The following is a 14,273-nucleotide window of genomic DNA, read 5'->3' as shown; positions in this document are numbered from 1 at the left end:
GTGAAATAGTCAAAACCACTTGTCATGTTGCTTGTGTTAAATAGCATTTGCTCAGATTCAAGTGTAAAAGATTTGTTTTTGTTTTCTGCACCTACTGCTAGGTGCTCTCCCCCACTATTCACTGCCTCCTCCCAAATACTAAAGCATTTGTGTATATTAGTCTTTATATTTTAATATAACATGTCTCATATCTTTGTTTCTGGAATGCCCTCCCCAGGTTTGCTCACCTGGAAAATTCCTAAGCATCTTCAAGTCTTAGTTCAAACATCACTTCTCCTCTGAAGTCTTACCTGACCCAGAGTTAGTTATTTCTTTTCCTATGCTTGCATTTATGCCTAATATACAATCCCATTTTGGCATGCATAGATTGCACTATAATGGTTTGTTAGCACATCCATCTCCATGTTAGGCTATGAGCTTCCTCTGGTCTGGAATATCTTTGTATCCCCAGAACCTGGCATAAAATGGGGCAGATGGTTGCTCCTCTGTAATTACTTTTTGGATGAATAAGTAATGATATCAACACAGTAGATGTGAATATGTTGTTTCCTTTAGACCAGAGTTGAGCGGGATACAAACCAGAATGGATGAATGGAAAATACCATACCACATATCCATAGACTGTCTTAATTTATAGGAATCAGTTGATTGGGTTGGAGATTACAATGAACCATTGACTGGTTTTTCATGGAGAGGTGGGTCTGAACGAGAGACCACGGGAATACAGATATGGAGTGAAGTCTTCCTTATCAATAAACCTGATGGTAAAAAGGTATGTTGTCAACTTAAAGAAAATAGATATTTCACTTACAACAGTTACCACTTTTCAGAATCCTCGAAAGGGCTCTTTTGAAAACTAATTTTTGGCCATTTTATATGAAGTTTAAAAGGGAAGTGGGTAGCATTACGTTGCATGTTCCTTACTAACCTTTCTAGTGATCAAGATGGGCAAAAATCACAGAGACGATAGAAGAACAGATAAGCAAGCTAACATCTATACTTTGCTTCAATGCTGTTTCTGTTATGTCGCATTACCAGTGAAAATTAATCATTACAGCATTCGGCAGCTTAGTAGTATTTTTATTTTCTGTGGCATTAATAACACATGTAAAAAATAAAGTACTCATTATTCATGTTATTTTAGTTCTTATAATGTTAACTTTGTGTTAACCCTAATATTCTACATGTTCTATAAAATATCAATACACTTTGATATTGCCTGTAGGTTGCAGTGCTATTGATGGATACTCAGGGAACCTTCGATAGTCAGTCAACTTTGAGAGATTCAGCCACGGTATTTGCCCTTAGCACAATGATCAGCTCAATACAGGTATGGCATAAAATAAATCCATTTTGATGGATATTTCTTTAACTAAAAATATGAAAATATGTATTTCTACATATGTGTGTGAATGAGACAAACAACAGAAATTATTTGGCTCAATTAGCATACCAGTTCTTATGATTTCTATAAGAGTAGAATTGTTTTTGTTACTATAATGTAATTTCTGATCAGTTTTAAAATTGCCTTCTTTAGTCAGAAAAGCTTATGTTATCATATTGATAATTTTTTCTGTTTAAAGCCCGCAATAAACTCAGTAATATTAAATCTAATAATGTATGCAGATACATTGGTACCACCTATAAGTTATATTTAGTGAAACGAGATTTATAAATGTAAATTTTTATTTTACATAGCAAGTAGAAACATATGTAAATGTAAACAACATTTATATGTGTTCACAGCTTTTTAAAACATCTTAATATACATTTAGGAAAGTAAATGTCTTCTTATAAAAATTTTTATCTTCCTTTCCTTTCCTCTTTTTCTTTCTTTTTAAGTATTGTTTTTGAGGTTATTGTAGGCTTTATAAGTTATCCTGAAGGTCCTTGGAGAGTTTTACTATAACTAGAGAACACATAACGTAAAAGATTTTTAAAACAATTTTAAAATAGTTTCTATTTACTGGAAAAAGCAAGAAGAGATAGTAGACCAGAAACAGACCATTAAAGAAAGGTAAGACAGTTTGAAAAGGTAGTGAAGGCAAAGTGGTTACGATGAGTAAGTCCAGGCTGAAATTATAAGTGGATAAAGAGAATGAAGCTAGTGAATCGGCAGTGAGGGCCTCATGTTTGGTTAGGACAACCACGAGAGGGTGAATTGAAGGAAGACTGAATTTTATTTTATTTTATAAAAGACTATGATAAAAAGCTATGATTATAACCTACGATTGACTGGCTTTTAACAATATACTTCTTAAATGAATGAGCCTTTAAAATACTGACTTAATATCTAATTCCTTCGTAATTGACAGTATAAGCCACATATACAAGCCAATTAAAATCAGATTGACTTTGCCTTAATATTTACTATTTACTATTTTTTATTTTACCTGAAGACATTAAATATTCTCACTGAAAAAAATCTAAGTTCTTAGTAATGACTATTTGATATTATCTGAGAAACAATCAGTTATTTAAATAGCTACACAAAGTATACTGTTTATATCAGTACATAAAAATATACACAGCCTTAACTTTTATTTGAAGTCCCGCCCAAAAATATCACCTTAATACAGTGAGCTGTTCATGAAGCAATGCAGATGCATAAGGGTGTGAGCATGATGTTCAGAACCTAACTTCCATGTGGTGAAACTTTATGTAAATATAACTAAGATAATCACAATAATCAATTGTGAAGAAGTCAATATAATTTTTCAAAACAGTTTTATGTATGGGTTATTTAGATTTAGATTGCCATTATTTTGGTGTGCTTGTAAGAAGAAGTATTTTATTGACTAATTATTAAATTAGGTTCATAAAGTAATTTTAATATTCTGCCTCCAGAGCAGGTGGCTATTGCACTTCCGGGACAATTTTATGATCATTGTACATTGTTTATTGTTTCTCAAACTTCTTTTACTCCTCTCTTAAGGTCTTACAAATATCATTATGCACAAATGTGTATAAGAGAGTTCAAGTTTGTGATAATTGATATTTAGAAAAATAAAGAATGACAAAGTAAGTGCTTAGGTTGATGTTAATTATTTCTCACTTTAACTTTATTTCTTAATCAAGGTATATAACTTATCCCAAAATGTCCAGGAAGATGATCTTCAGCACCTCCAGGTAACAATGCTTATGCTCTTTATTAACATCTGGTCATCTTTTGAGCATACATAGCAGATTTGTCGGATCTTCTTTACTTGGAAAACTTAACAATTCAGAAAGATTTAGAAACATAACCAAATGGAGGTGTCCTATTACCAGATTTCTTATTCCAGTCTTATATGGGTATGTTCTTTCTAATTCAGTTTTTAAATTCTTTTGTTTCTGTATATCTACTTGCTATCGGCCCTATGTATGTGAAAACATATGGCAAATTAGAGTGGAAAAAGCATCTTAGGTTTAAAAATGACCCAAAATGTGAAGTTGAAGTCTTAAGGTCAGGGAGTTAATTGTTAGTATGATAACAGTTGTATGCCAGACATTTTTTCCTGTGGACCACTTTAGATACCTAAGTATGAGGGGCTATCTGATGGTAAACTCAAAGAATTCTGTTTTAGACTAAAAGAGACCTCAGTGACACCTAATTTATACTTCTTATTTTATACATAAGGAAAATTTGGCTGAAAGAAATAAGTGACTTGCCTAAATTCATGTGGTTAATTAGTGGTAGAGTGGAAATAAAACAGTGGTCATCTGACTGGGCTCAGTGTTCTTTTAACTCTCCAAGCAGCATTTAAATTTCGAATAAGTAAAAGATTAGATATTTCCTAAAGATAGTTCACATCTCTGTAATGCTGTCGGCTCTCTTAAAATTCATGTGATTCTTGATTACATAGCAATGCCTATCTATTGTTTCTCTGATAGTTCAACTCTACATATTTTATAGTATATTTTGCTTTCAATGTATTATTTTATCTTGGCAATAAGAACCATGTACAAATTTAACAGATAACAAAGGATGATAAAGTGGGGTAATCTGTGATGTTGAAAATATCATTTGAGTTCCCACCCAGCATTACTCCGAAATGTATTTCTTGTACATCACACTGACCACTTATGACAAATAGGCAGTATGCAGAATAATTGTTAGATGTTTCTTATAATAAGGAGTGCAATTACTTCTTCAGGCATGTGTCATAACTGAGCCAATTATTTTCCAAGTTAATGACATGGCACCATTCAATACCAGTTTAGGGATTTCTGAAAAAGGACTGATTTTGGACTTTGATATTGAGTAAATTATCTTTTTTGACATAATTTAAAAAATTTCCAGTAAATGATATCTCAGTCTTCCTCAAATAAACACTGTGAATTCAATTTATGTTAGTAGATGATTCTAACTAGAGTGTCTAATCTCTGGACCAGCTGCCTTTTAGACATTACATCCCAGACTTTCATTTAAGCACTCTAATCAGATGCCTAGTAATTACCCTTTGCTTTCTAGATTCCCATAGCTCCCACAGGAAAGGCAGAGTGGCCCTGTGGAAGCTCTTCTAAAGGGGCAAGAGCTGGGCATCCTCTGTGGCAGCATTCTTCCCCAGCTCTGAGAAATCACTGTTGCTTGTTACTCTGGTATATGAAGTAGCGTTTTCTGTGTACATATGGGAAAGCCGACTCAGCCCGTCACAGTGGAGCTCTCACCAGAGGCCCAAATCACAGTCATCCCCTCAGGTCTATGTTCTCGAAAACCTTACGTTTCTGGCAACACAAAAACTGCTATGGTGCCTCTCAATTGGGAGCAGTAAAAACATGAGACAGCAGTGTGTTTGATTTTTTGCATTTTAAGCCAAATGCCTATATTTCTTTGTAATAATTCAGTCCATTGTGCCATTAAGTTTCCTCAGGCAACAACTTTTGCAAATATATGCTACATACTTTATGGCTCTCTGGTCTGATTACGCAAGTTCCACTTTGAAAGGTCATTTAATATGTTTCTTTCTCCCCATCTTCCCTACAAAAAAATTGTCCCATATTCTAGATATAAAAGGTGTTAGGTTTAAAATGGAAACTTATTTTTAAAATATACTTCATGTCCTTAATTTTAAAATATCTAATTACTGTAGTTCTGTTTTTCTCTAATACTTAGTTCCTTAAAGTGATTATTATACTCTTAATAATATAGTATTATGTTACAGCTAGAGGGAAAATATAAATAGAAGAAAGCCAAGAAGTAAAACTTTACAGATACTGAAGTCCTCTCTCTCTCTCTCTCTCTCTCTCTCTCTCTCTCTCTCTCTCTCTTTCTGCGTGTGTGTGTGTGTGTGTGTGTGTGTGTGTGTGTGTGTGTGATTTTCCTTCTAGCTTTTCACTGAGTATGGCAGACTGGCAATGGAGGAAACATTCCTGAAGCCATTTCAGGTGAGTTGGAGTAAAATAATGGTAAGTTCTTAATTAAATTTTCCTGAAGACCATAAGCAGGTATTTTAATTAATTGAGAGGGTCATGTTTCTCTTTTTATTTCATTTAAGAAGCTCATTTGAATACCTATTTAATGGTATTTGATGCGAGGAGGAAATGGAAATGGGGAAATAAAAATTTAACAAATTATTTTTTAAAAAACAAGTGAGAAAATAAAAAGATGAATGAGATAGTTTGGTGCCTGCTAGAATATCACCTTTTCTCCCCTGAACCCAACCCTTGAGATGTCAAAGAGACCAAAAGAAAATTGATCAATTTGTCAAACGTAAAACCTAAAAACAGACAAAGAAGACTCCTTTGACAGTGGAAGATAGTTGCAGGCCACAGAAAAAGCTGGCCAAGCACCAAAGACAGGATATTGGACGGGGGCAAGATTTTTGGAGGTCCCCTTTTCTTGCTTACACACTGACGTGCGTGAACCATTACCTGCTCCATTACACTGAGTATCAGAAGTACAACAACCAGCTCAGCCTTTGCTGGGGACAGCAGGATAACATCAGGGCAATGCCTGAGCTTGGATTAGGTGGTATAAGCAGATAGTCTGGCCCTTGTGTGGTCCCTTCTTCTTCTACCCTTATTTTATATTATACCAACAACCAAGAGATTATAACTAAGCCAAACAGCCCTTGAAAGCAGTTATCTGGAGAAGGTATATATTTAAATGCCAAAGACTGTGCGCCTGAAGCATGACAGCTTCAGCCTAGGCTTATTAGAGGGTGCTCAAACTAAGGCCTAGAATGTAGCCCCTCTGTCCTATGCACATCACCAGCCAAGATGGATCATGGCCTGAGGGGAATGTGAACACACAATGAAACTGAACTGGTAAAGGGCAGAGTAGAATTAATGGCTCAGATGAAAAGTAATTTAAAATAAGCTATTATAATGCAGGGACTCAGCTCCCGCTCCCCGTACAAGAACATAGGATATGGTGAGGCCAAACAGCAACAACAATGGAGCCACAGACAGGGGAGTCACACCACCACATTCTCGATGGCGGCCGGGTGAGACACAGGAAGTAGGATCAACACGATCCGCAATCCACAATCCGCTGCTAACCGCACTTGGCTAGCCACAATCCACGCTTGCTAGCATAGCCACGGCAGTTATATTAGTGGCTAATGGCCAACGAGTTACAGCTGACGGCCATTTACTACCTGAGCCAGCACCTTTCCATGTGAGGTCGAGAGCCTGGAAACTGCTCTATGGGACGTTGACCCTACACTCCACCCCTCCTGGGTCTTGCCTCACAATCTACACAACCAGCATCTTTCACAAGGGGCCCTGTGCCAGGAACCCAGCTCAAGAGACATAGTTTCAGTCCAGTTCAAGTAATGTCCAAGGGGGTGTCCCTCGATGTCTACCTACTTTCTGGGCATAGCCAGGGTTTCTCAGGGTACTGCCAGGCTTTCTGGGCACAACCAGACTTCGTGGGCACAGCTCGGGTTCCCAGGATACCACCAGTATTTCTGGGCACAGCCAGGGTTTCTCAGGGTACTGTGCTAGAACAATAGTGGCTTATAGCCAAGGTACTTACATATTCTTGATGGCAGCTGGGTGAGACACAGGAAGCAAACATCTGCCTGTTCCACTATATGGTGGTATGTTCCCAAGCAAACAGTCAAGTGGTCCATCAAATCAGGGAGGGAAGGCACTACAGCGTGCACAGGTGGCATCACCTTATTCAATTCTCCATAGTCTACAGTCATTCGCCAGGGCTGTGCGTTGGCTTCACAATATGTGCCCTCTTCGCAGGGCGAGGGCTCCAAGTCCTCCCCAACCTGGGGGTGAGGGACGACCCTGACCTCACCCGCATCCTTCACCAAGGACTCAGCAAGCGTTTCCTCCTGGGACTGCAAGTCCCGCACCTGGGCTCCCTCAGCAAGCACTCCCCAGCCCACAGCCGCAACAACCTTCGCTTTCTCCGGCCTATGCTGGTTGGAGAATTGTCCATGTCTTTCCACCCCTCCATGGGGGTCCAACTCCTGAGAATAGTGGCCACCAGGCACCATACACTGTGTGGAGGCCACATGACCTCTTGCCCAGAGTCAGACATCATTCTTACCTGGCTGGATGGAATCTTGCTTGCCACGCCAGGTATCAGAGTGGTTGGTGGCCCCGGTGTAAGATGTCCACAACTCGAGGAGCCTACAGCAGCAGCAGACCACCGAAAGGCAGGCGATGCTTGCTGTGGCCAAAAGGATGGTGTGCCATTGTCATGCAGGGTCTGGTTCCGCTCTGTCATGCGGGGTCTCTGGTCCCGCTCCCAGCCTGAGAATGCTGGATATGGTGAGGCCAAAAAGGAACACCGATGGAGCCATGAATAGGGCGTTCATACCACTTTGGCCCCGCTGACGGCTGGGTTGGAGACACAGGAAGCAGGCTCCACATGATGCGCAATCCGACGTCCGCTTCTCTGCCAACCAACCACCCCCCTAGCGTAGCCACGGCAGTTGTATCAGTGGCTAATGGCTACCCGGTAACAGTTGATGGCCAACTAGTCACAGCTGATGGACATCTACTACCCGAGCCAGCACCTTTCCATGTGAGGCTGAAAGCCTGGAAACTGCTCTTCTGGCTCTGTCCCCACAGCCATCCAGAGGCTCGAAAGAACCACCAATTTACCGAGGGGTCATATTTCTCCCAGGCAGATTGCGTTTCCTGTTCCCCGTGCTGATTGAGACTCTGCTCACTGTGCCAAGTATAATGAAGGGACTCAGCTCCCACTCCCGGCAGGTAAACGCAGGATATAGTGAGGCCGAAAAGGAACAACAATGGAGCCATGGATAGGGGATTCATACCACTATATTCTTGCTGGCTGCCGGGTGAGACACAGGAAGTGGGATCCACACGATCCGCAATCCGCAATCCAGGCTTGCTAACCATGCTTACTAAACGCGCTTGCTAACAGCAATTTGCCCTTACAAACATAGCTATGGCAGTTACTATACAAAACAATAGTGGCTAATGGCCTGTTAATTACAGCTGATGGCCAACTGGTTACAGCTGATGGTCATCAAATAACTAAACCAGCACCTTTCCAGTGAGGCCCAGAACCTGGAAACTGCTCTCCTGGCCTTGGCCCTACAGCTATATTAGTTATCTATTGCGGCATCCTTAAACTATAAACATTTATTACCTCACAAAGTTTGTGAGGGTCAAGAATCTCAAATGGCTTAACCTGGGTGGTTTTGGGTCAGAGTGTTTTCCGAAGTCGTGCTGAAGCAGTTGACCAGGGAGACATTCTCCGAAGACCTGATTGAGGATCCACTTCCAAGGTCACTCACATGGCTGCTGGCAGAAGGCTTCAATTTCTCGCCGCATGGACCTCTCCATAGGGCTGCTCACAAGAAGCTTCCCCTAGAGTAAATGATCCCATGGCTAGAGAGCAGCCGAGAGAGAAAAGCTGCAACCGTTTACAATCTAATCTTGGCAGTGAAGACATTAGTTCTACCAAATTCTACTGGTCATACAGACTAACTCTGGCATGGGAAGGGACTAAACAAAGGTAGGAATACTAGGAAGTAGGGATCTCGGGGGCCTTCTCGGAGGCAGACTACCATATGAGCATAGTAAATATTCTTAAGAAATAAGGGATGAATGTCTTAAGTTTCTAGTAATAGAAGATTAGATCATTTGGATTAACCTTCTTTCTGACAACAATCAAAAAAAAAGAAAATTAAAAATTTGTTTGAATGATTAACAAGATAGTAAAAAATTGCTGTGATCCCAGGGGAGGTGGAGGCCAATGAGGGGATGGGTATCATCATGTAAACATCAGTCAAAAGAAAGCTAATGTAGCGCTACATTAATGTCAAATGAAGTAAATTTTAAGAAAAGAAGCATTACTAGAGACAAAAGGGTGTTTCTTAATAATACAAGAATGAGTTGTGAGTCAACAAATTGGCAAATGCATGAGCAAATGTAAACAAACATTGTTATATGTAAAGTAATAATTTCTAATCTATGACACTTAAAAAAGACAGAACCAAAATACTGGACAAAATAGCATGTAAGTTTTGGTCCTTGTATCAAACAGGAGTGTTAAAATTACCTAGACTTTAAAAAATTATATGTAGTTATTAAAATTTTAAGGGTTACTACAAGAATAATAGAACTAGAGAATATTACATCCAGGGCTGTAGAAGGTGCAAATGGTATTAGAAGTGGACAAATAAAACATGTAAATATTGAAATCACTCTAAAGAGGACAAGAAAAAAAAAGAGAAGCAAGGAAAAAGTGGGACAAAAGGAATGTAGAAGGCGAGGTGGTAGAGTCCAAATGTATTCATGATTTCAATAAATATAGATTTAAATTACCAGTTAAAAGAGATTAGTTTCTATAAAAATGAAAAATCCAGCTATATGTTATTCATAAGAAACATACTAAAACATAAAAATGCTCATTTGAAAATAAAAGTATGGAAAAAGATATGCCAGGCACATATTAAGTGAAAGGAAATTTGGGTAACTATATTAATATGGGGCTTCAAGTGAATAAGAATTATTTAGAATAAAGAATTTCATAATGATAAAAAGTTGACTTCATATCTTCAGGAAGATGTAAGAATTTAAACTTGTATGTCAAAAGCCTCAAAACATATAAAGAAAACAATTGATAGAATTATAAGAGGAAATGGGTCAGTTCAAACACAGGTTTCCTAACTACTGATCAGTCAAATAAATAGCAAATTGGTAAAGATAGAGAAGATATGAAACATACAGTTAACAAACTTGCTTTATTAAATACTGGGATATGTATAAGGTTGGTGCAAAAATAATTGCGGTTTAAAAGGTTAAAAATAATTGCAAAAACCACAATTACTTTTGCTCCAACCTAATATAAAATACTGTACCTAACATAGAAAATACAAATTGTTCTTAAGAATACAGGGTGCATTTATGAAAATTTACTGCATACTAAGCCACAAAGCATGTCTCCACAAATTTCAAAGGGTTGAATTCATACTGACCTCATTCTGTGGCAACAGAATAATTTTGTTAAAAGTTAATAAGAAAGTGTTCATTTTAAAAAGTATGTTTTGGAAATTTAAACACACATTTCAAAAATAAGTCATGGGTCAAATTAAAATCATAAGAAAAATTTGAAAATACTGAGAACCGAATGCTTTAAAAATTGTGCATATTGAAAATTAAATGCTATAATAAAAATAGTACGTGGAGGAAAAAAAATATAGCCCTAAAAGTTTATATTAGAAAAGAAGACAGAAAATTTGTGATCAGCACAAATTAAGAGAGAAAAAATAGCAGAACTCTAAAGAAAATAAAAGAACCTGGTGAGAGCTACATGCTTCAAGATGGAGCAGTCTTAAAAACATAATGTGGAGTGAGAAAAGTTGCCTCTTAAAGAGTAGCTACAGCAGATGGCATTTTTAATATAGTTCAAAAATGAGTGAAACTAAACAGCATATTGTTGAAGAATACATGTACATATGTGATAAACCTATATTGAAAACAAAAGTTAGGAGAGTGGTTACCACTAGAGAGGAGAAATGGGGATGCATCAGGAGGGCCATCCAGGAAGCTTCAATGTTATTGGTATGTTCAGTTATTTAAGTGGGTTTGTGGATCCACAGGTGTCCATTTTATTAATGTACTTAATAATATACATATATGTTATTTTATAGGTGTCATGTCATTAAAAACTTTAAATCTTTAAAAAATCAGTAGTATGTTTTGAAACCAGCAATTAACAAATACAAGTTTTTAAAAAAGTATACCGTTCAAAAAAAAAAAAAAGCTTTGTTAATTAACTCCCAAAGTGTAAAGACTTTAATGGAGAAAAATTCAAAGCTCCATTAAAGATCATAAAGGGGGATTTGTATAAAACAGAGAGATATAATATAATGTTGTAGAGAATTTAATTCTCCCCAAATTAGTCAATAAACTCAGTACAATTACAATTAAAATTACCAGTTTTTAAAGAAACTCAACTCATTTTTCTGTAACTTATAGGGAAGAATTAAGTTCTATTTTTGTTTAAGTCAGTTTTCAAAAAGGAATTCCAATTTGGAGGATTGAATATACATTATAAAACCATAGAAATGAAAGTAGTGTGGTCCCACACAGATACAAGAAAAAGGCCCAGTGAAACTAAACAGCTTCCAAATATATCCCCGTATATATGGAAACCTGGTATTCAACAAAAGTAGTGTAATACACTAGTGGAAAAAGGATGGATTAATAGCTGGGGTTTGGAAAAACTAATTCACTATTTGAAGAAAAAGTTGGATTTCTTCTAAACACCATGTAGGTGTATAGAAGTAAGTTCCAGTTGGACTAAAGAACTAAATATGAGAGTTAAAACTATTAGCCTAATAGAAGAAAATACTGGAAAATATCCTTCTGAACTGGGGTGAAGAAACACTTATTTACTAAGATCCTCAAAAAATAAGCCATGTCATGAAAACTTGAGGGGTATTATTACATTAAAATAGAGTGTTTCCATTTATCAGAGGACTCTATAAGCAAAGTGAACAGACTGATAGGAGATATTGACAATGTCAAAAGTCAACAAGGGCTTAATACAGAGGGTGCAAAACACATGTATACACATTTTAAGAAAAGAAAAATCTATTAAAATTGTAATACTCAATATATACCAATAACTAAAGATGAATACAAGTCATGTATATACATTTTTTTGGCAACCCTGGTATATTTTGCAAATAACTGACTTTTATGCCAATCAAAAATAGACAAAGAACCACTACACACCTATTAGAAGAGCCACATTCCAGAGCACTGGCAACACCAAATGTTCCACAAAGGAGGATGTGGAATAACAGTTGCTCTCATACATTTCTGATGGGAATGTAAAAGTGGTACAGCCACTTTGGAAGATAGTTTGGTGTTTTCTTACAAAACTAATCATACACTTGCCATATGATCCAGCGATTGCACTCTGGTATTTACATAAGGGAGTTGAAAATTTATGTCCACACAAAAACCTTCACAAAGATGTTTTTAGCAGTTTTATTCATAACTGCCAAAACTTGAAAGCAACCAAAATGCCCTCAGTAAATGAATGAATAAACTGCATACATCCATACAAAAAGAAATGAGCTATCCGTCCATGAAAAGAAATTGAGGAACCTTAAGTGCATATTACTAAGCGGAAGAAGCCAATCTGAAAAGTTACATACAGTATGATACCAACTATATGACATTCTGGAAAAGGCAAAACTATGGAGACAAAGATCAAGGGATGAAGGGGGCAGCGAGAAGCGGCGAGATGAATAGGCCTAGCACAGGGGATTTTTAAGGCTGTGAAAATACTCTATGTGATATTATGATGATAGATGTATGTCAATATACCTTTGTCCAAACCCATAAAATGTACGATACTAGGAGTGAACCCTAAGGTAAACTATGGATTTTGAGTGATTATGATGTGTTGATATAGGTTCATTCTTGTTAAAAAAAAAAAAAAGTACTATTCTGGTGAGTGATGTTGCTAAGGGGGAGGCCATCATGTGTAAGGACAGGTGGTATATGCCAGATCTCTGTGCTTTCCTCTCAATTTTATTGTAAGCCTAAAACTGCTCTAAAAATTAGTCTTAAAAATGCCACAATATTCAAAAATGATAAACTGAACTTCTAATGTTTAAAAATAGGCAAAAGATGTATAGACAGTTCACAGAAAGGCAACCTGAATGGCTAATATATTTTGAAGGATGTCAAGTCTCATTGATAATCAGATAAAAATTCAAACGAGATACCACTTAACATCCATTCAACAGGCAAAAAGTAGAACATGGGGTTAATACCAAATGATAGCTAGGATTTGGCTCAATGGGAACACCAGGACCTGTTGGTGAAAGTGCAGATTACAGCAGCCATTCTGTGGCACGGGAAATCTATAAGGATATGCATGGGAGCATTAAGTAGTAGTGGGAAGTTGGAAGCAACTTAGGTGCCTATTACTGGAAAAATGGATACATAAACTATAGTGAAAAGCATACTCTGGAATATTTGGCAACATCCAAAGGCAGTTAACCAGAAGCATATAGAGTAGCATGAGTAGAATATTAAAATTCATACTGAATTAAGCAGGAAAAAAATTTGCGATCTATAACATGATAACCATTTATGATGATTTAAAACACTCTACATACACAGTTGAGAAATGGGAGTGGGGATCTGGGAAAAATATAAAGTAAAGCAAAAGGGGGCCTTTGCATGGAGAGATGATGGTATGCTGTGAGTGAAGGAGTATGGATCTCTCCCCTGAGGTCTGGGGAAGAAGGTGGGGACAGGAGGCGAGCTGGAATAAAACCAGTCCCTGCTTACAATCTTCTATATGATTTTCAATACCTACTAGATTCTGTCTTCTTAAAAAAAAAAAAAAAATTGGTCAGGTTGATAATTGAAGTGTTGTATGGTGATTAGGCTATTTGCTTTGATTTTTCTCTTCTCTGAATTTGTTCCTCTCAGGACCCATGGGCATAGACTGGGGAACTCCATTGTAAATTCTGGAAAGGGATATAAGTCTTATCAGCAGATGTCACTGCTTCTTACACTTTGCCAGATATACTAAAACCAAAAGAGACTAACCAGTGCTCAAATAGCTAGATCAATCAATCAAAAACCAAAAGAGACCAAACAGTGCTCAGATAGATCAATCAATCGATAGAGTTACTGCTGTGGGTAAACAAACAAGACAAGCTTTCTTAGCAGTTCACCACTTCAACCTCTTCCTCCCTCTAGAAAATTCAGATACTGTTGTCAACCCATGTCACATCTAACCAACATAAAACATATTGATATATTCCACACATTTGTAACATTAATAGCTATGTATTGTATTATCATATTAATATGCCATA

General features: G+C 37.2%; 1 protein-coding gene across 4 annotated transcripts in view; it reads left to right on the top strand.

The window, feature by feature from the left end:
• ATL1 (atlastin GTPase 1) overlaps positions 1 to 14,273 on the top strand; it is a 57,041-nt gene that overhangs the window by 22,827 nt on the left and 19,941 nt on the right. For all 4 annotated transcript variants that reach the window (XM_074327489.1, XM_019725665.2, XM_074327488.1 and 1 more), the window contains exons 3-6: positions 638 to 772; positions 1,226 to 1,330; positions 3,079 to 3,129; positions 5,311 to 5,367. In XM_074327489.1, the coding sequence (XP_074183590.1) occupies positions 638 to 772; positions 1,226 to 1,330; positions 3,079 to 3,129; positions 5,311 to 5,367 (348 nt within the window). The remainder of the gene's footprint in view (positions 1 to 637; positions 773 to 1,225; positions 1,331 to 3,078; positions 3,130 to 5,310; positions 5,368 to 14,273) is intronic.

This window comes from Rhinolophus sinicus, linkage group LG03 (assembly GCF_036562045.2).
Source record: "Rhinolophus sinicus isolate RSC01 linkage group LG03, ASM3656204v1, whole genome shotgun sequence".
Classification (NCBI taxonomy): domain Eukaryota; kingdom Metazoa; phylum Chordata; class Mammalia; order Chiroptera; family Rhinolophidae; genus Rhinolophus; species Rhinolophus sinicus.
This window is presented reverse-complemented; position numbering and strand designations above follow the sequence as displayed.